This window comes from Cynoglossus semilaevis, chromosome 9 (genome assembly GCF_000523025.1).
Source record: "Cynoglossus semilaevis isolate Cse_v1.0 chromosome 9, Cse_v1.0, whole genome shotgun sequence".
NCBI lineage: Eukaryota > Metazoa > Chordata > Actinopteri > Pleuronectiformes > Cynoglossidae > Cynoglossus > Cynoglossus semilaevis.
The window spans coordinates 14,063,445-14,085,482 of record NC_024315.1 but is presented as its reverse complement, the minus strand read 5'-3'; the positions used below and the strand labels follow the sequence as shown (position 1 = coordinate 14,085,482).

Here is a 22,038-nt window from a genome sequence, read left to right as displayed (position 1 = left end):
AAAGAAAGGTTGTGAAGAGAGAAATGTATTCAAATAAATTCTTGGGTGCAGGCAGGGGTAAAAACCTAAGTGGAGGTGGCCGAGAACTGGGGAGTGAATTTAAATGATGCTGCAGGATTTTGGACATGTACTTGAGATTATGTTAAGCCTCTGTCTTAACACAAAAAAGCTACTTCCTGCTGTTAGATACTTTTTAACACAGCTACTCTTCACACCAGACAGTGTTATTTCAAACTCTGCTGCTGCCTTTCTAACTTCAACTTCAAACATCATTTTCAACCAAAAAGACACAAATTCAACAAATTATTCACCAATCTGGAATTTGGTGTGACAAAGTTCAGTTTAGATTGCAAGTTACTCTACACAAGATGGCGTTCCTGACACAACCAGGGACGTAACAGTGCAGCGTGAATTATTTTAAATCAATACAAATGCGTCACAATTCACATCGGCTGAAATTTAAAAAAATGCATCCGGCATCAGGGCAAAAGAAGAGGGCTGCGTTATCTCAAAAAGTCAGTGGTCGTACCGTGAGACTGCACACTCTAGCACAGTAGGTGGCGGTATTCACCTAAAAGACCTGCTATGAAAACTTCAGGTCATAGCCTAAGTGACATTCAGGTGTTCGAACAGAACGTGGGAAGAATTTCTTCCACAGACACAAACAGTGTTTTACAGTGTTTCTATAAAGAAAGGAACTCTTTTAGCTCATTTTTTTATATTTAACAAGTTATACTTTTAAAGAGAGGAGATAAATGGTGATGTGCAGTGTTTCTGTAAAGAAATGTGTGTTTTGTGTAGTCTGTTATTTAAGACCATTTCAATTGCTAATGGTATTTTGTATAGTTCTTACAAACAAAGGATCATCGTATTTGGAACCATGGAACTGTTCTCACTGCTGGACAGCAGCTCATGGATCAGTACTGTGACCAGTGTTTGTGGGGCGTGTGGTCAGCAGGTGACACTCACTCCACTGGAGGGTTGATATCCTCGGCTTTGGTCTCAAAGAAGCGCAGCACCTCCTCACTCTGAGAAATCTGAGGAGGGAGTCGAACCAGCGCCTTTGGAGAGAAAGATGAAAAAGAGGCATTAATGACCATAGAAGTGAGGGACACAGTTGGACACATTTTTTTCAACTTCCTCTCAGTCATAGCCTAAAAATACCATGTCTTCGTGTATCCCATGGTCATGAAGCATCCACGCTGATAAAGAAGGTAAAACAATCGTATATATCCAGACTTCCTGCCGGCTTGGTTCTCACTGACCAATTCCAACAAGAGAGAGGATCATATGACTGATTCACCATCAAAATTTAATGACCTGGCCCACTTCCACAACAGACATATCTTATGTACAGTAATGGGCTGCTGGAGCATGAGCACCAGCCACTTTTCTTCTCATATCATGTACTGGAACCTGGGCTATGGACCAGAGCAGCTGGATGTGCTGTCTAACAAACCAACCAATAGCTGGAGAGAATCAGGTTTTCCCACAGAGATGGTCCTGAATGTGAGCAGTGTTAAAGTCCATGTTTAATCTGACATGAAAAGTTCTCTTTAAGTGTGGTTTGAGAAGTCAGCTGGGATTAAACCGTGTGGACTCCTGTTTCATGCTTCAACCATCTGACAGCACATAACACAGCTCTGTGGATGAATAGATAAATAAATACATTTAGGGTCGAGGTTCTGAAATTTTTCATGACGAAGCCCCACACCCCTCCACCCCCCAAAGCATTAGCTTCTGCTAAAAAAAATATGTAAAGAAACATCAACTTTTAGAATGTATTTTCTATTCACCATTAATTAATATCGCAACTCTGCAGGCTAACACAGGTGGCGCTGCCTCCCAGCCCCCTTAGGTGTCTTGAGGCCACTGTAGGGAGGCACAGCAGGGAAAATTGATTCCAGCTTCATGAACCACAGTGAGGAAACTGCACTGATTTGGGTTTTGTTTTGGTTTTTTTTGGTTGTTTTATTTATTTATTTTAAGATTTTAGTTTAGTGGAGATGTCTTTAATAACAGTAACAAATGTGCCGACGTGAGGACACAACGATGCCGATTTAAGTTTGGGAACCACTGCTTTAGAGGATGTGAATGCACTGTATAGACAGTGACCTCTGACCCCCACAGCCTGGAGGACATTCCCCTGGGTGAGTGGGAGAAATGCGGAGGTTAACAATAAGTCTGCTTACCCTGCAGTAGTCGTCGATGAAACGCAGCCGCTTCATGGCCACATCCCGCACATGACTCCTCCGGAACAGGATTTTGCCTGGAGTGAAAAAAATGTTGGAAATGTCAGAAATAACAAGACAGGAGCTGATTGTTGGAACAACCAACCAAAAAAAAAAATCAAAGTGTGGCCCACGGTGGTCATTCTCTAACACAGGGGTGTTTTTACTGGGGGGGCACATCACCAATACAGTTCTGGTTGAAGGGCTGGTTGTAAATGGAAGACTGTATCGATGTAACTGCTCTATAACATATTAAAAAACGTTTCTGCAATTGATTATTATTGTCTGATATCACAAATATTGTACATTACTCTGTGTAATTAAAAAACAAACCTTGATTTATCAGGTTAACAAACTCAGCAGCATGGACTTTATTTTTAGGCAATTAAATGCTTTTTAAGGCCCACGGGCCACACAAAATGACCTGCTGGGCTGCATTTGGCCCACGGGTGTTCTAAACAGACAGTTATTAGAGCTTAATATATATTTTTTTAAATTATTTTAGAACATTAGCAAGGGAGCAGAACTTCAGAATGTTTGATATCACTGCCTATCAGTAGATGGTGCTAATGTGTGGTGCTGCGATCCTGCTGACCTCTGTTTGTCACACGCTTTCATTATTGACAAACAGGATTTTTGCTCAGATGTCACCGTCTCCAGTCGCAGTTCCATTGCAATAACTGGTACCAGGCAGTAGGGGCAGCACCGATAACATGTGTTTCTATAATAGTAACTATGTTAGCATTAACAAGACTACCAGAAACTCCAACCTATGAAGGCGTACCAGGAACTAGGTACAGACCGGAACTCATAGGTGTTCTCACTGCAGGGGGCTTGAAATAGTACTATCATGGACACCAAAACCACCGACCACATAAGACTGACCCTACACTGCAGCCACCGTCATGACTCAGGCAGGTCGAGTGGGTCTACATCCTGAAGCTAAGACCCGCGTGACTGAGAATGTCCTCAGACAAGCCCACCAGGCTTCAGTGTGATTAGGAGAATCAGTGTCAGGCCTTCTGCCCCAGACACTGACCTGCCACCACCAGCACCATCCATCACTGACATCACCACTGACATCACTGACACAAACTCCTGTAGGTCAACACGAGGCTGAATGTCAGGCTGCAGCAACGGAGCATGGCATGAGCGTGATCAATACAGTGACACACGCGCGCACACACACACGCTTAGAAGGAATATTCAAGTTACAACAGGATGAAATAAATACCTGCAAAATGTCCTCACAAGGACAGTGTTTCACATTTAAAAAGGCCCCACAAATACAGCTGTACCAGAAACACACTTTCAAACACAGTGGGGTTTTTTTTTTACATTTTGCAAAAATATAATTATTTGTCCAGCTTCTTAGCTTATGCCAACCTTAACTTCTAATACAAATCCTAACTCCAAAGTAAATCTTGAATCTCTAAAATATTCACAAACCCAGTGGAGACTTAAGACATGTCCCCCAAAAGGGAAATGAAAAAAGCTGAACCAGAACCACAGAAAATCAGTGGTTTAATCTGGACGCAGGTGACTGTTCAGAAAACCGAGAGCGGCTCCAACCTGGAAGAAAAGGGATGATCCTCTTTTTGGGGTCTTTCTGCCCTCCCTCAATGGGGAACTTGTCGAGTATCTGCATCTGAAAAACATACACAGAAAAAACATTTTAGGAAAATGATTATCAATATAAGGGTCATGTCATGTGTTATCGTGTAGACCAGGGGTGTCAAATATACTGCCCGTGGGCCAAAACCAGCCCGAGTGTTCAATCCGGTCCAATTCATTTTGAAAATAAAAAAAACTTTAGTTCAGGATATTTTCTGTAAAATTATCATTCATTAAATAAAATTAATAATAAATATCTAATATACCTGAACTTCCTTGGATGGACAAAGGGGAAAATTGACTTATTGTCATTTATAGTTAATTAGATTAAGATTGTACTGGTCCGTCCCACTTTTACTTGGGTTGTATGCGGACCATGAACCAAAATGAATTTGACGGTGGAGCTGAGAGTTAAACTGTTTGTTTAAGACATATGAAAAATTTAAATGAGTATAAATATATGTACATATACATAAAAAATATATACTTAAGTGTGTACATGTATGGGTTGCTGGTTTGAATCCCTGCCTGGGCAGAACCATTAGGTAAGAAAAAAAATTGCTGCTAAAAACAACAAAAGTCATTTGTGGCCATTACAAGTGAACAAACAGCACATTGGGGGGTGACAGCCACACTGACACACCAGCAGCGTGTGTCCCATTAAAAGAAATGGAATGATGTCATTCACGTCTGTGGAGCGTCAGGACGGTGGGGAGCACGCCTTTGGTCTGTGGAGCGTCAGGACGGTGGGGAGTAAGGACACTGTAGGTTTCACTGGAGTCAAACAACATCCTATTTATTCACAAAGCACGACGCAGCAAAGGAAACAAGGTGAAAGAGGAAGTGCTGACACAAGAGGTGGAGGTGCAGGAGGAGGGGGCTGGAGGAGCAGGGAGATATAGGGGAGGAGGGGGAGGGAGAGAGAGAAACAGATAAAGGAAGGAAAGTCCAAAATGGGAGAGAGGGTGAGATTGAGTGATATAAAAAAAATGAGAAAGAAGATGGAGAGAAATGCAAAAGAAGGCAAGAGCTGTAGGTGTGTGTGTGCGCGCGTGTGTGTGTGTTTGTCTCAACTGTGCACACTGACTTCCGACCAGGATTAAGTGAGAAAGTAGAAGCAGAGCAGGGATGCAGACTTGCACTACTGTATTGTGCAGCACTGCAGGAAACTGTTCCCCACAGTAATCAGAGACGGAGGAGGAGGTGGCAGGAGTGTAGGAGTTGAGGGGTGTGCACGTGCACGCTATGCTGGCGCACGTAAGGAGCCAAAGGTCCAGGAAGGAATTAAAAACCAAAACAGAGAGGAGAGCAGAGACAACAGTGGTGTCTACATTTGATGCCCACGGTTTGGAGGGGACCCTAGGGTAACTAGAACTCTCTCTCTCTCTCTCTCTCTCTCACACACACACACACACACACACACACCACTTGACGTATCTGTTGCCAGATCCAATCCCCTCTGTCCATCTGTCAGTCTGCAGCCACCTTTTCATTCAACTGTATCTTTTGTCTTGGTTCTACTCTGCTGGAGATTTGAGATGAGGAAAAAGTGAGCGAGAAAGTGAGGGAGAGAAGGAAACAGAGAGACACAGACAAATAGAGGCGGGGTGGAGGTAGAGAGAGGGAGGGAGAGAGGTGACTTTCCAGTCCTTAAATCTATGACGACAGTAGCAGCAGATTGTTGAAGGATCTCAGACTTGAGGACAAACAGTTTCTATCTGTGGAGGAACCAGGATGTCGCCTCCCTGTGGTCAAAACCAGTTGCAGGACTTCCATTCAGACCTAGATTATAGGAGAAGTTGATTTAAAGTGATCTCGTTTTTCTCTACACTGACACTGAATTATTTAAAGATGAGAGAAAAAAAGGCAGCAAAAGGCAGAGGGGAGGGGCTGGCAGGTGGAGTTGATTTATGTCAAGTCCTTTCCTCAAACTTTTGGGTGTTGCTGAGAGGAACACAGCAGGATCTGAACCTACGTCTTCACTATGGATGGTGAAGAAGGGAGGGCTTCAGAAGAGCATCAAGGGAAAACAGTGGAGAGTCAGGAGTGACTTCTACTTCCCTCGGTTTCCCCCTGTGTTTTTTTTATCGGTTTTGTACAGCACTTCCTTCCTTCCTCCCATCATTTCCCCTTTCTCTCTTCCCTCCTTTCTAACGTCATACCCACCACTCTGTGTAGCTTCTTCCCTGCTTTCCTTCATTTTACCTTCCTCTTTCCATCCTTCCCTTCTTTCTACCTTTCTCTAACTTTCATGATTCCTCCCATTGTTCCTCCCTACTGTTTTCCCTTCATTTTTGCCTTTCTTTTTTCTTTTTTCCCCTTCCCTTTTTTATCCTTTTCCATGCCTTTTGTCCTTCCCCACCATTCCCCCACCTCCCTCCTTCCTTTCTTCCTCACTTCATACCCACAGTTCTTCCTCCCTTCTATCTTTAATTTCTGTGAAGCTTCCTCCCTCCCTTCCTTCTTCCATTTAACCTTTTTTTTCTCTTTCCCACCTTTCTTTTCCTTCATTCTTCCCTCCTTTTACCCTTTCCTTCTTTCCATCCTGCCCTCCTACCTAGCCTTCCTTTTTATCTTCCTTTTGCTCATTCCTTTAATGCTCCCACCCTCTCTTCCTTCCTTTTTTCCTCCCTCCCTTCCTTCCTTCCTCCCTCCCTCCCACACCTCCTTTCCTCAGCTACGGTACAGTTAGGACACAGGCGTCGGAGCAGGTGGTAACGCTCCATCCACAGGACGTCAGATGAAAAGAAAATAATTTTTGGCTGGAAAAAAAAGAGAGAAGAAAAAAAACACTCATTCTCAACATTCTCTAAACCGTTGCTCCACTTCCCAGACTTCACTTCACTGTCTCCTTGGTAACCAGCAGAGAGAGGGTGTCAAGAAGAGTTGTGAAGCAACCTGATTGGATGACGCTCTGCAGCACTGGACCACTGGAGTGAATGTTGGGAGTAGGGTAATAAAAAAGAGAGCGGAAGAAGATGAGGTTTCTTTTATCTGCTGTCAGTGAGTGAGTACCGATTACTGTGACGCACCTCCGCTCTGTCGCTCAGACTTTGTCTTTGCGCAAAGCTTTGACACGTATTCCTGAGAGAGAACCATGTTTTATCTCTGCTTTAGGTTTAATTGATTTACAACAGCGGTTTAGAGATTTTTTTTTTTTTTAAACTTCTTTCAAAATATACTCTGCTGTGGAGTTTCCTCAGACAGAACTGCAGCAGTAGACGAACCCAGGAGGGATAAAAAAAAAAAATTAACACAGCACCGGGGCTGGTGCCAGGACCAAGGGACAGTACCAGAACCTGTGTGCAAGTACAACCTTCCACCACTGGCACCGAAACCACTGAACAGGAACAGTAAAGGGAGCCTTATGCATGAACACTGCAAAAACTAGCACCAGACACTGGATAAAAGTACCAGAATGTTTGCGTGTTTTTATTGTACTTACTAGTACTGGCACAGTAAAACCAATATGCATAGTTCGAAAGGAGCTGGTACTGATAAGGCGGGAGAGTTACACAAACTGGGTTTCCCCGTAGCACTACAACAACTGGTTCTGGAAAGAAGTGATAGTTCCAGTGACCTGTTTCTCAGTGGACCAACCACAGAACTTTATGTTTGTCCACAGCTAAACTATTTGGTGTAAAGAGCTGAAAGATACATTTTTATGCACACAGGTTCAATGTTTTAGTTCTTTCAATGATTAGAAGAACAACAACAACAACAAACAAACAAACAATATTCATCCAACGTGAAACAGGACCACCTGGTGGCGCTTCATGGCCCTTGGCAGATAGTGAGTCTGTGGTGATCCACTGACCAACAACCTAGAGTTCTCAGGCTGCCGACTGTCAGTTACCACTGGTCTAGTGCCTGATCGAGGACACCAGTGGCAGTTTAGACAATTTTTAGACAATTTAAATGAGTTGAAATAGCGCTAAGTTACTTTTGGCTAAACTGCAGCAGATTAATTATTTTATTTGTAAAATAAAAGTGTAAAAATATCCAAACGCAGCGTTTACTCCATCACTGTTGCCGGAGATGAGTTGTGTGTACAGAACAGGCAGGGTGAATCTGGGGACTGATAAAAAAGTCAGGCCGTATATTTCCTAATAAACAGACACTTGTACTTGAGTTACAGATATATAGATGTACTTTCTTGATCCCAGGCTGGGAAATTAAAATAATTATTAGTTCCTCTGGTTTCCTAATTCCTCCCACTCCGGTGCTAACCAGATTGTATTTATAAAATATTATTTCTGTTAAATACTACGGTTATGACTGTATTATCGCAAATTTTCCACAGATACAATTCAAATCCTGCAGCCACATCAAAATATTCCTTGGTCTTAAAAAAGTTCTAAATGTGTGGCACAGTTCCAACAGCCGCCCCTTCTTCATATCAGGCACCCACTCTAAGAATAGAGGCTCCATATATGGAGCTCCACAAGTCGGTTGGCATCAACTTTGGGAACGCCAAACTGTTTATTGAGCGGGGAACTGATGCCCCGCTTCCTGTGAGTGGTCATGTGACCACGGGAGACTTCAGAGCGGCCCTACGGACCAGTCTGGACGTCAACATGTGTACGTTGACCCTCTGGAGTAGCTCGTGACCAGGGTGAGCAGATGGTCATGTGACCACAGCACCATGCAGAAATGGTGACAGTGAGTTAAACAGTGGACTCAGCAGCCTGCTCACACACACACACACACACACACAGTCCAGAGATAAGACTGACGCGTATCTCTCTGTACACATGTAGACGTGTTGACTTTCTTTGCCTCCTTTCCCTTCCTGGGAAAAGTGGGAAAACAACACACCGTTGTTTGAGAACCAGTCCATCTGGTGTCCAACCTAAACTTTACTTTCTGCGTCAGCTCAGCTGCTCATAACAGCAGGAGAGAAGCTAATGGCGCAGATGAATCGAGTCCGAACATGCGGGCCGACTTCAGTTTCAGCGACAGATGCCCGAGATGAGCTTGAGGAGTAGGAGTGTGGGGGTGGGGTGTGTTCCCTTAACGGCCACAATCACTCACACTTGTGTGTCTAAATATAAACCCACTCAGTGGCACCAGCTCTGTACAGAACACTGCCCCAGGCTGGCACAGTATATATAATGGAACATGAGAGGCTCGTATCCCCGTTCCTTCTAGAACTGGGATGCAGATGAGGGAGTGGAGTGGGCGGTGAATTTGTTTTAGAACCCGCGTCTTGTTCCTTGAGATGTCAACGCGGTGGGGTTCTCGGTCCCTCGTGGCGGGCCAGGCTTCCCTTTGTTTCAATAAGACAACAGGTGCAGGGACGTAGTGACTTTTTGCTTTTCCACAGAGGCTCGTTCATCACTGCACAGACTCAGACTCAGACTCACAGGCTGCTGTGGCATTTCTAACAACAGGACTCCGGGGACACACTGAGGCTGGGAGTGGGCCCTAAATATAATCGAAATTCTGTCTTCTTTAAATACCTGCTGGCGTCTGGAGCCGCGCAACACACGACAGAGTGGACGTTTTTATACCCCGAGCCGTCACTGCTCATACAAACCTCAAACTGTCAAACTAAATTGGATGTAAAAAGTTCCTGAATGAGTTCTAACAGTTCCAAACCCCTGTGTGTTTTCCTAAGATGTTGTAGACAGAAGTACCTCAAAACATAGGACAGATTGTTTTGGGGGGGGGGGGTTCACCAGATTTTTGCTTGATGATCATTAATGCCTCTGTGCCTGCGCAGGCTCCTCACTAACCCCAACCCAGACGGACCCCTGGCTTTAACAGACCATTGAAGGTGAAGACATTTGAAAGATTGTAGACTGTACGAAGGTAAAGGACAGAACCAAACAGATCTACAGGGGAACACGGTGGACTGGTGGTTCCTACTCTTGCCTTACTGTACAAAGATCTCTGGTTCTGGCCCTGTCCTGTATCAGGTCTTCACACATGTCGATGAAATTTACGTTCCAGAGCTTCTGAAAATTCACTGGTCGACACCTCTGTCTGTGCTTTGCTGATGGGCAGATGGAGTTCACAGTGGGAACAGGACCAGCTCACTGACATACAGCAGGGGGCAGTAGTCAAAAGTATCTATTGATTTAGCTATGGCAGTAAAAGTCACAAAAGTCACAACTTTACCTTAAACTTAGCAACTTAGTGACCATCAAACTCTTGTCTTACCCAAATGGTCCACAGGACACACACACAAGGCGTCGCCCTCCCAGTAACCCACTTTGAGCCAGGCTGCGGTTACGACACACTGCTCGGAGTTTGTCCTGAGCGTCAGGATCAATCTCTGAACTGTGGCTCAGGTGAGAAGACTTCCTGTCTGCCTGCAGTGAACTCTAAAGTTGGCTGCTCTACTTAAACTTCTGCTCACACTCAGGGTGAGGCTGCTTTCAAAGAGCAGAGAGGGGTTTTTTTGTTGGTTTATTTTTTTTTGTTGTGTTTCTTCTTCTTTTTTAATCAAAGCCTGAGGCGAACAGCTCCAGAAAAAGCCACAAGAACGTGGAGTCAGGACTTTTACTAAACAGAGAAGGAAAAACAGGTCAACCTTTAGTCACAGAGCTCCAGAATTACACCGACTGTTCAGATTGACTCTAAAAAAAGGTTTTACTGTTTTGAAACTGCTTGGGGTCAGAGAGTCGTCAGCTGAGTTTACATCATTGTATGTAAGACTGTCATCTGCTCACACCCAAGGCCAGTGTAGTGCTAACAATTAACACAACACTGCACACTCTACAGAACCAAGAAGAGCCGGGAAAGAAGAGGAGACCAGAGACAGAATGAATGAAAGGAGAGGGAGCTGGTGGAGTGATACATGCTCTGTGACTGTGTGTGTGTGTGTGTGTGTGTGTGTGTGATGTGTGTATGTGTGTGTGTGTGATGTGGAGACAAACAACCTAAGGCTCCAGACTGAGTGAGATTAGCTCCAGCGGGAGAATACACCTGGCTTTCTCCCAGAATCCTAGTGAGAATTCTCATCTCTGATCTCCACCTGTCTGCATCCCACAATTCCTCCTCCTCCACCCTCTGACACCAACCGTTAATGTCTGCTGTCCAGTGGGTGTGTCCTGGTCCCTGGGATGTTTACAGTCGTCATTCATTAACCTACAGCAGCAGAGGCCGAGCAGGACACAGACACGGGTACTGATACTGACCCTGATACTGACACAGACACAGGTACTGATACTGACCCTGATGAAGTACTGATCAAGTAATGACACTGATGAAGTACTGATACTACAGTACCACAGAGCTGCACTACTTCCTACTCTCCTTTCAGCAGTTTACATGCAAAAAACCCACTTTTTAATCTGATCACTCATAAGAAAAGGAAATCTGATCAGATTGTGATCTGTGATAAACAGCTGATTCTGAATGAACTAGTCGTAGAGCTGATCAGGTTCTGGTCAACTTTAGTCAATGAGGTGTTGATATGTAACACTTCACTGCTGCGACATCACCACAGAACATTAAACATCTCCATCCTGTCTCTGTCTCTGTGCCTTGAGGACAGATTTCTTTTATCTTTTCTTCTTCTTTGTGCCTGTCATTCAAGCCCCCCCCCCCGCCCCGCCCGAAACAGCATTCATAAAAAAACATTTCAAGGCTTTCTCTTCTCTTAGAAACATTTGCCTCTGCTCTGCCCCCGTGTTTCTCCAAGAGACATGCTGCCCAAGGTTTTTGTCTCCTTTTTTTTCCTCATTTCCATTTTCTAGCTCGTCCTCCACCGCCTTCATTCAGCCACTAATAAATCATACTGCACTTATTCTACTCTCCTCCCTCCAGAGGAGGCGCCATCATCCTCTCTGAATGTCCATCAGCTGACAGAGTTAAAGAACATGGAGCAGAACATGACTCATCTGGGACAACATGTAAAGTCAAATACTGAGAAGCAGGGGTCCTGACCTCTGACCTCTGTGGGCAGCAGATACAAACTGAATGTGGTCTTTAATTTCATAATTAAAATTATGTTTAACTAATGAGTGAGATTATCAACATATTAATTGATGGCTTAAGGTGGTGGTTCCCAAAGTGGGGAGTGGGGCCAGGTGCAAGGCCACAGTAGGGAAACTGCACTGAGTCATAATTTATAATTTGATGTCTTTGTTCAACACAGGATTTACTCTGATTACTGTGAAAATTCTCCAACACAGGATGCTGTTACTAAATATAAGTTCTTTCAGCTCAGGTAAACTGTTCACTCCTAAGGGACTACAGGTGTGAATATTAGTGTGAATTTGTTTGTGAACAAAACATCTTTAATTTGTGATTAAGACTAAATCTTTAATTCATCCTAGAACTGACAAATAAGTACACAGATATTTTAGTTCATTATTAGCTCAATAATTAACTAAAGTAATAACCCTAACCCTTACTTTTCTGCACAGCCTTTTTCAATTCTTTACTGGAAAAACCCACACCATTTTTGTTTCTACTCAACAGACATCAGGTCCATGGGAAAACCTTTCCCGACTGTGACTCCAGTGTTGGACTCAGAGGTGTCCGTCCACTGCCTTCCAACCCCCTCTCTCTTTTTTTCTCCCACCTATAAATAAAATAAAGCAGCCCTTTATCCTGCAGACTGAAACAATGGCCCCTCACATTCACATGAGTTACACTGCAGCCACAGAACACCTCAAGGACGGAGGGGCGGTGTTGGACTTGTGGTCTGGATCCCATGTTTCCACGAAACATCCTAAAAACTTCCTAAAAGGTTCAAAATTCCTAACAGTCTTTGATCACAGCTACAGTATAAGTTCCCACTGTGAGTCAAAGCTGCCATTTGCTCCACACTCAACCCAAATGTTGCTTCTACAAAGTTCTTAACCTGGGTTAGCAGTGAGTGGAGTTTCAGGGAAAACAACCACAAAAATATCTGAAATTGCCCTTTAAACTGAAAATTACACCTTTTATTGCCCCACGTAAAACAGAGCGCTAATCCTGAGTGGAAAAAGTTCAGGTTGGTCATCGTCAGAAAACAAACGTCACCTGTCATTTGCAACGAGTGTGTAGTTATTCCAGACAAACAAAAAAGATAAGCTCAAATCACTCTGCGCCCGTCACAATAGGAACCACTGAACCGGTGTTAGCTAATGGATATGAAACCCCTTTTTGGGACCCCTCTCTGGACCAGACAGTTGTCAGGCAGACAGCTGGTTCTGTTAGGACCACGACTGTCACAGTAACAGAGTCGGTAAACATGACTTCAGTCCTCCTGCTGACACCAACAGGATCTCTGCAGCAAAGGTTCAGACAGAGGGGGGAATTCTAGGTTCCTCTGAAAACAGTGGGATCAAACTGGAGCGTCGAATAAACAGCGTGAGCTCAATGACAAAAGGCAAAGATGAGTTTCACGATCCGGGACAGAAGATTAATCAGAATGAGAGAGCAGCTCGCAGAACGGCACCTCGTTGCAAATGGAATCATCACGTGTGGGATACGAGCCGTGAAGTGTTTTCGCGATGATTTGTTGAATCAGGCCTTAAAGACGTAAGTCCCACTGAGTGAAAATAAGTCATGGGGGAGAGGTCGGGGGAGGGGGGCTGGTCAGAGTCAGGGAGACTGTGGTCACATGAGAGACACTTTATTTGACAACTCAATAAAGAGCAGGCCGAGCGCTGTGACCTTTTCCCCGACACTAGCTAACAACATCCGCACAATCAATCGGGCTGCTCATCACTGAGTTATTTCACGCCTGGACATCAGTGAAGCGTTGACAGTGAGGAGGAGCTGACGAAGAGGAAGACACACCTGTCTTCCTCTGACCTTTGCAGAACAGAGGAAACATATTTCACTGCATATTATTCTGCCTCTGACTACTTCATGTACAGAGAAGCAGAAAATGAACTGCAGATAGAAAAAAAAACTTTATTCACCTTTTAGGAACACTCCTGAAAATGTCCCCAGAGGAGTGTGTGGGGGCGTGGACAGGAAGCTGAACGCAGTTGTTTACACTTACATGTATGTAATTAGCAGACACTACTGGACCAGGGGCCCCGCTGTCAGGGGTCAGTTCTGTGACCATGCTGCCTTCCGTGTGTTCGACTGAGTTTTCAGATATAAATTCAAAAACAACATCTTATTAACGTATGGCTTAGGAATTGTCAGCCCCCTCCGGACCCCTCCTCATCTGATTTCACAACAGGATTAATCAGTGGACGGCGTCACACCTTCACATGCCTCAGCATTCATCAATGGAAGCTTTCATTTCTTACCTCGACTCACACACTGACTCTATTAAGCTGCGTCCCCCTCCTCACCTTCCCTCAACCCATCACCACATGCGTCTCTCTCTCTCTCACTGACGCCCTTTTTCAAATTCACCATTGTGGGCCAGTCACAGAGGGGTTTTCACTCACCCCACCCGCTAAATGGTTTCCCCAAATAAATAAAGTTCTAACAAGGAGGAACTCAGAGCGCAAATGACTTTAGAAGCTCAAGGCCAAAAGAAGAAGAGAAGAAGAGCTTTGATCCTTTAATAAATCAAACCAAATTCAGTTGGCTTCCCTGTGTTGTAATATATATATATATATATATATATAATTTTTTTTTTTTTGCTTGAGCTATAAAAAAAGCCCATCAACAACTCAAGGTTCTGACACTTTGAGGGCAAGGCAGTGATGAGAAGAGAGAAGGAACGAGAGAATAAAAGAAGGGGTGTAAATAAGGGGACACACAGAGAGAGAGAGAGAGAGAGAGAGAGACATGACAATATTGCATCTCTGCGAGACTACAGGATACGAAGCACGGCTCCCTCGCTCCCTAACCAATTACTAATGCACACATTGATTCAGCGAGGCGACAAGGTGTGGAGAACACGACCCGAGACATGGCAGCAATGAGAAGTCACGAGTGGCGCACATTAATCTGGGATTCGGGTTCACAGTTCAGAATACAGTGGGATTAGAGATTTCATTACAAACACCGAGGGTGAGGATTACCTGTAAGTCAAAGAATTTGCTGTATCTTCTGTAGATGATGTGGGAGGTGTTGTCAGAGTAGGTGACATTGATGAGATACACCTGGAGAAAAACAGAGACACTGTAAATTACTTTAAAAACAAATTTAAGCTTTTTTTTTCAACCTGACCAATCACAGGGCAGCTGTGGAATAATCACCATTGATCACAATTATCATAAATAATACAGATTTTAAAAAACATTCCTAAATATCCCCACACTAAAAACTGAAAAAATAACTAATAATGAATAATGAAAATGAAAAAAAAGTTGGTGTATTTCAGTCGTTACTGTTCTTCTTGACGGTGTCTTCTTGAACATGTGTGGAGTTTCCTTCTGAACCTCAGTCCAGTCGTGGTCCTCAACAATATTATTCAGTCTACAGACCTGAACAATCCATCTGACTGTTGTTTCAGTCAGACCAGGCATGGGCAAACAACGGCCCGGGGGCCGGATGCGGCCCATTTGGCTTTTTAATCCGGCCCACCAAACTTGTCCAAATGATGTCACTAATTTCTATTTTCATTATATTTCTGCCTTTTCCCCTGCAATGCCCACATTTCCCCAGTAGATGTCATAGAAAAGGCTAAAAGCATTTTAGCGTTTTGGCCTTTACTCACGGACTTTTACATGTCATGTGTTTTAGTTCATACAAACACTCCATCTATCTGCTCCTGACCCGGCCCCTGTCAAAGTTGAGGACCCATTGTGGCTCGCGAGTCAGAAAGTTTGCCCCCGACTGAGTCAGACTGTCAGTCGTTGACTTACTGACTGTCCTGACCTCAGTCAGGCTGCTCTGACACAACTCGGGCCGCTGACCTGAGGTTGAAGCCCCCGCAAACACGTGGGGGAGTTGGTGACGGGATTTTAATTTAAAGAAGTTTCAGTGATACTAAAACCTTTTCCCGCAGCTTGTTTAAACAACATGAGGAACAAAGTTAGCACTGCTAGCGAACTCGGCCTTATATTTCACACAGACTTCAGTTTTCACTCTAAAAAGGTTTTTATCACTTAACAAAGTGGGAAAATGTTTTGTCAGTAATCGTGCAGAAATCGTGCAGGTCCGGTGCTAAGTGAAATCTATTTTTCCACGTGTCCCCGCTGGCGGCCATGTTTTCAGTAAAATCCAGCACGCCTCTTTCAGGCTGGTTAACTGCTAGTGATTTTCTGCTGAGCGACTCATCATTTATTCCACCAATTAATGGATTGTGATGTCATACCCCGAGTGTTTGTAGTAAAAGCGACCCAAGGGACGGCGGGCTCAAGAGCCATTTCCTCAATGTGCGAGTGCTTAGTGACGTACGCCCACAAATCTGTCAGCGGCTGATGGTTAAGGGTAAATGGTGACATCATCCGTCTTTTGTCAGCACACTGACCTGCTGGCCTGTACCCTTGGCTGAAGCAATACTGCGGCCCTGAGGAGCCTGATAAGAATGAGATGGAGTCCATTTAGCCGTCAGGAGGAGGTGAGTGATGCTGCCATCATTTCTAATCCAATGCAGGAGCCAAGGTAAGAGATCCAGGGGCCAGACGCTGTTCATCAGCCGTGTTAAGAAGAGTTAGAGTCGCCTTAACAACTGATGGTGATATGGAGACGACCATAGAAGACAACGTAGATTTTCACCCACTCAGGGAGATGAATGGTCATGTACCATTAAAGACTATCGTTATTTGAAGAGACAATTATGCACATGCTTGCCTTTAAAATATTTAGTACGTCGCAAAGTGAATACATAAGAGCTTTTTTTAAACGTCTCGCCTGGGGCCAAATAAAACGTACGAAACCAGAAGACCTATCTTTACAAAACTTTCAGGACAACACTGAACAATTGAATGTTAACAATCAATAGAGTGCTAGAAAGTTCTAAAAGTTGATGTTTCTTTACAGATTTTCTAGTATTGTCTGTAGGTTTGCAAAGCGGGTCCACAGCTGGAAGCTAATGCTGTTTGGGTGGGGGGCTGGGGGGGGGGCATGGCTTGGAAAAGTATTGTATTTAACCACTATATAAATATGCATTCATACTGTTCCTATCTACTTTGCACCCAGCAGGCTCTTGAATCATACGTATACATCTGGCGTGTGCTCAGCACAAACAGCCACATGATTACCATTGTCACACAGCTAAGTGGCTCGGGCACTGTGCAAACTGTAATCCATTTAGCATCAAGCAGCAGTGAACACAGACAGGATCGACTCGGCCTCACGTAAAGTACTCGGATGGAATCATAGCATCCAGATTCCCCGGTGAGCTGTTCCTCCTACATAGTTCTGACTGATCTGCAGCCAAGATCATCCACAGCTGAGCTACGCTGGACGAGGTGGAGAGAAGAGACCCCAGCCATGACGCACGAGGGGCAGGAGCCAGAAACAAAAGGGAGAGTCAGTGTAAAAGATCTCCATGCTGCTGCTGCTGGAGGCTGAGCAGCCGCTGGCAGGAGACCATAGCACTGTGTCTCCTCCAATGCAAACAGCGCTCCTGGCATCCAGGAGTCATAACTGTCACACTCTGTTGAAAAAGTTCTCAGCACAGCGGGGTGGCACCACAGTGATTAGCGGCGGCATTTACTGCAGTAAAAACCTCCTCCCTGGGGAGGGCAAGGGGGCTTAGGGGGTACCAAGTTACAAACTCCCAGCAGCCGAAGATGAGCACAGTCAGCAGTCGGGACATTTACATGCACAGTCAGGGACCGACTTTGCTATCAGCCACTTAGGTGGTTGCCTTGAGGCCCAACCTACAGGGTGGGTGGAGTGGCCAAGAACACCAAAGAAGCTCTTCTTTGTTAACTTTTGATGTGATTTGGGAAAAAAAAAATCAATTAAATTAAATTACCAGTCTGTCCACATACTGTATATATTGAAACAAGGGCCGTCAAGTTTAACACAACAATAATTTGGTAAATTAGTCAAATTAAAATTTTGGACCCAACTGAATTCATATAACATATTATCCATCCATTTTCATCTACTTATCCGTTACCGGGTCACGGGGGCAGCAGTCTCCACAACCGCCACCCAAATTACACTGCACCGTACCAACCCCCCGTGAACCTGAACCTTCCTGTGGGTGGTGAGTCCACTGGAAGGTACCAACCGTCCTAACCAGGATTCGAACTTGCCCAGGAGGTGAACCCTGGGGTTCCACACCAATGACACAGACACTGCCTCTGAGCCAAACGCCACTAACATATTATAATACTTAAAAATATATTTTTCCCATATAAATAATTGCATCAATTGGACTCAAACATCCTCCTGCTGTTACTTGTCTTTCTTTTCCAGCAACATACAGAAAACAGTTGAACTTGATATAGATTAATCGCTGTTGATCATGATTCATTCTAAATATTTCACAGCTACCATGTAATAACTCAGTGAAAATAAAATGCTTTTTTTTTTTTTCGGGTTGGGGGGAATCTAAATCAAACTGATTTTATTACCAGGACAGTGACTCACAGTGACCTAAACAATCAACATCACATCACTCAGAGACTTTGTGCCCGTCTGATTCAAAATGAGGTTCAGAATAAATCCCTGGTGAGGTGTGTACTGGTCCTCAGAACCGTCCTGTCCGACTACAGCCTCGTGGCCCACCAGCATGACATTGGTCAAATCCCTCTTTGCTATTTCTGCTCCACACATGTGAGGAATTAGCTCCACCTCAGTTTTTTGGCCGTGTGTGCGTACTCTGCAAACTGTTTTGACCTTAAACTCATGTCATGGTATCCTCCCATCATGCCTCTGGACTCTGGAGTACATCTGTGCCGAGGTCAGATTTGAGGAAATAAGTAAATACGTAAAAAAAAAATAAAATAAAATAAGTAAAACAAGTAGGAAGACTTGGACTTGGTGAAAAGATCCAAACACCAGAAGAGGTTCCTGACCCAAAGCCGACCACAGTTGAAAACACAACCAGTAACCAAGCATGGTCTGCCATTGCCCTAAAATATCGAGCCGGACCCGGGCACCCCCACGGTGCCTAAAATAGATTCTTTCACTCTGGAGAGAAATCCAACAACGAAGAGTTCTGATTCACCAGCACTGAAATGAACTGTCTATTACGAAAGACACCCTTTCATGAGAAATAGAACGGGCCCATGTAGTGACTAAAAATAAAACAGAATGTTTGGGTGTGACCTTGAGCTGAAGTACATTCACTCAAGAGCATTCTGAGTAAAACAGCTTGCTAGCAGATCGTCTCCAACAACACAGACCTGGTTCTCTGTCGATTGGAAGTTTTCAACCCTTGGCCTTTGTCTCTCAGTAAAGCAACATTTCAATTGTTTTTGTAATTACAAAATGTTTGAAGTTCAAATAAAGTCTAGAGCAAAGCTGGAATAAAAGGCTTGGAATTGGTTCTTTTTAGGGCTGTCGAAATTAACGGACTCATTACATTGATCAATCTATTGAATTAATTAGATGTATAGTTAAATCTCCAAAATTCTATGTGACAAATCGAAATCTTGACTCTTGACCTGAAACGCCTGGTGCTTAAAATACCATCTTAGTTAGCACAGAAAGCTAAACAGTATAGTATGTAAGCAAAATGTGTAAGGTAGCTTTTTACGGATGTATAAAAGTGACACACACACACACACACAGGAAGGAAGAGTGACATGATCTATAAAAGTATGTTTCTTCCCTTTGTTTAACCAAAAGTAAGGCAACACAGCTGACGTGAAGGAGGCAGTGTTACTGTGCAGCAGTGGGCCACCTCCACTCATGCTCTGGTCACATGACAGCAGCATATGCCCAATGAAACAGATCTGTGTTATTAATAGTGAAGCGATTGTATCAAATGTGACTTTTTTTTTCTCATTTTCCAGTATTGAAGCGGTCATTTTGGCAGGTATCAGGACCACTGCTGGGTATCAGGTACAAGGACTGCCATGGAATGATTTGTCACTTTGGTAACTTCTTCTAGCAGAGGATTCAGTTGCACTGACATCGATGTTAAGTCTCCCATTTCACCTCCAGCACTACAGAAGTCAAGAATTCCAAGAAGCTGAATGTCTCCGTGTGAACGCAAGAACAGACATGCACTTGTTGGAAAAATAAAGGCTGGATATGTGAAGGAGGAAGTCAAAGGAAGTCTTGCAACTGAAGGGACTCCTGATGTCAAAAAAGACCTGAGGTAGAGGTTGAAATTTCATACTGGTCCAGACAGAGAGCATTTCCTCAGAAAATAGTCCAAGTTGTTCCAATCTCTCAGAGAGTAAGACACCTTGGTCTGAATCAGTCTTCGTGACTGGACTAACATTCTAGATTCACGTCTGTTCACTTACAAAGGGTTGTTGTTCCCTTGTCTTTCTTTTCTCTCCCATCTGCTATCTCTCTCTTCCTCCCTTTTACTCTGTGCTGAAGCTGACAGCACATACTGAGTCTGTGTGTTTGAGTTTGTATGGATTTCAGAAAAACAATGTTTTCTGGGTACTGGAACGATTTAATTTGGACTCTCTAATTTAATTTCATTCATTTGATTTGGATTAATTTTATCAGCTGATATTTTACACTTCATATAATAGGTCAGTAGTATATCTTGGACTTGTGGCGGTCACTAGTGAGTGACCTCCGCTATACAAACAAAGTGCAAGATGACAACATGCGACCTAGCAAAGTGATGTCTTTAAATTAAAAAATAATCCCGCAGACGGGAGTCACTTCTGGGAATGAAGTTAGGCCGTTATTCTTCTGTCTGACATATTCTCACAACATCCAACTTCAGACATGTTGATTACTCTTCAAAAAAGGAAAAAACAAAAACATCAACCCCTATGGGAAAGAAAAAACATCCAGCCCTTGAAATCTTTGTTTGTCCCAAACGGCATGGGACCAACTCGCATGCTTGTTATTCCCGTTATTCCGGAAGCAGGAATTACAAAGAAAAGCTGTATTCATGCTCACAAGCAGAGATGTGAAATCAGTTTCCTACCATGGAACCAATTGGACCTTTGATTATTCCATTGTGTTCTTCAAAACAGCTGTGGATTATTCCCCCACATCCCCCCAACCCTGTGCATCGCCCGAAGACCTCATGTCCACAACATTTATCAACATCAAACCAAGTCCAGCACCATAGGAGTCTGAATTGAGTAGTAATAGACTGAATCACTTACAGTTTCTGAGAAGAGCTGGGATCCAGTGTCACAGTGAAGAAGAAGAAGAAGAAAAGGAAAAGAAGAAGAAGGAGGGAGAAAGATCTGAAAGCCTGGTGTGGCGGAGAATGTGGGCCTCGCCACTAAATGCAGTGAACCCCGCCTAGGCTACTTTATTTAAAGTAACACGTAAAACAGACACACTTACGCTTCCAGAGCGTGAGCGCACAAATGAACCAACTACGAAAAAAGTATGGTTGGAAAAAAATCTGTCTGCATGAAGGGAAAGTCTTTCCAGATGGCACCAAAGCCTGCCCACATTTATAGACTAATACTTGTTCTTTCGGTTTAGTTCACAAATAACGGGTGAAACCAGACCCAGTTTCCAGGGTTGTGTCAACCATGCCAATAAAAAACGGCACATGAAGGAAATAAACTGGACCACAACTGCTTTTTTGTGAGCCTTGGAAGAGAAGAATATACAAAAAAAAGACTCTGAAGACTGCCATAAAGAACGTCTGTGGAACTCCAGACGACCACAACTCATCTTCATCTTCATGTCCAAAGTATTCCCTCAAAGGGCCGTGTGGCTGCAGGCTTTTGTTCCAACCAATGAAGAGCTCACGGTTTGACCAATCAGTTGTCTGAAGACTGAGAACTCTTGATCGAATGTGTCAAGTCAGGTGTGCTGCTGCCTGGTTGGAACAAAACCCGCAGTCACAGCGGCCCCTTGTGGCACAGTTTGACCATGCGTGTCTTAGAGCGTCTCTCAACCATCCATCTCTCATACATCTGTAGTCATCATAACAACTACTTTCCAGAATGTCTAACAATGAGCCCTCCCCACCGTCTCCACCACCCAGACGCACAGGTGGAGAAAGGACACGTCTCTGTTTTTAAATAGCGGTCGTTCTGTTGAAACATCTGCAAGGAGCAAATAAAATGATCCGCAATCGTACAACAACTGAAAACATCTCCAAGAACACATGTGATGGCCTGGTGATAAGAAAGCAGGAAGGACAAAACATCCACCGCTGTGGTCAGCCACTCACACCAGTGCCCGCAGCACAGAATACACTCCTGTTGGAATCAACAGGGAGCATGCATCCATACCACTGAGGGGGCCTCCAAATGATCAACATCCAGGCTAC

The 22,038-nt window shown here is 44.0% G+C and overlaps 1 protein-coding gene across 2 annotated transcripts in view; it reads right to left on the bottom strand.

Moving 5' to 3' along the window:
- sh3pxd2aa (SH3 and PX domains 2Aa) overlaps window positions 1-22,038 on the bottom strand; it is an 81,132-nt gene that overhangs the window by 53,045 nt on the left and 6,049 nt on the right. For both annotated transcript variants that reach the window (XM_008317354.3, XM_017035268.2), the window contains exons 2-5: window positions 14,777-14,857; window positions 3,804-3,879; window positions 2,193-2,269; window positions 970-1,061 (exon numbers count right to left, since the gene is read on the bottom strand). In XM_008317354.3, coding sequence (XP_008315576.1) covers window positions 970-1,061; window positions 2,193-2,269; window positions 3,804-3,879; window positions 14,777-14,857 — 326 coding nt within the window. The remainder of the gene's footprint in view (window positions 1-969; window positions 1,062-2,192; window positions 2,270-3,803; window positions 3,880-14,776; window positions 14,858-22,038) is intronic.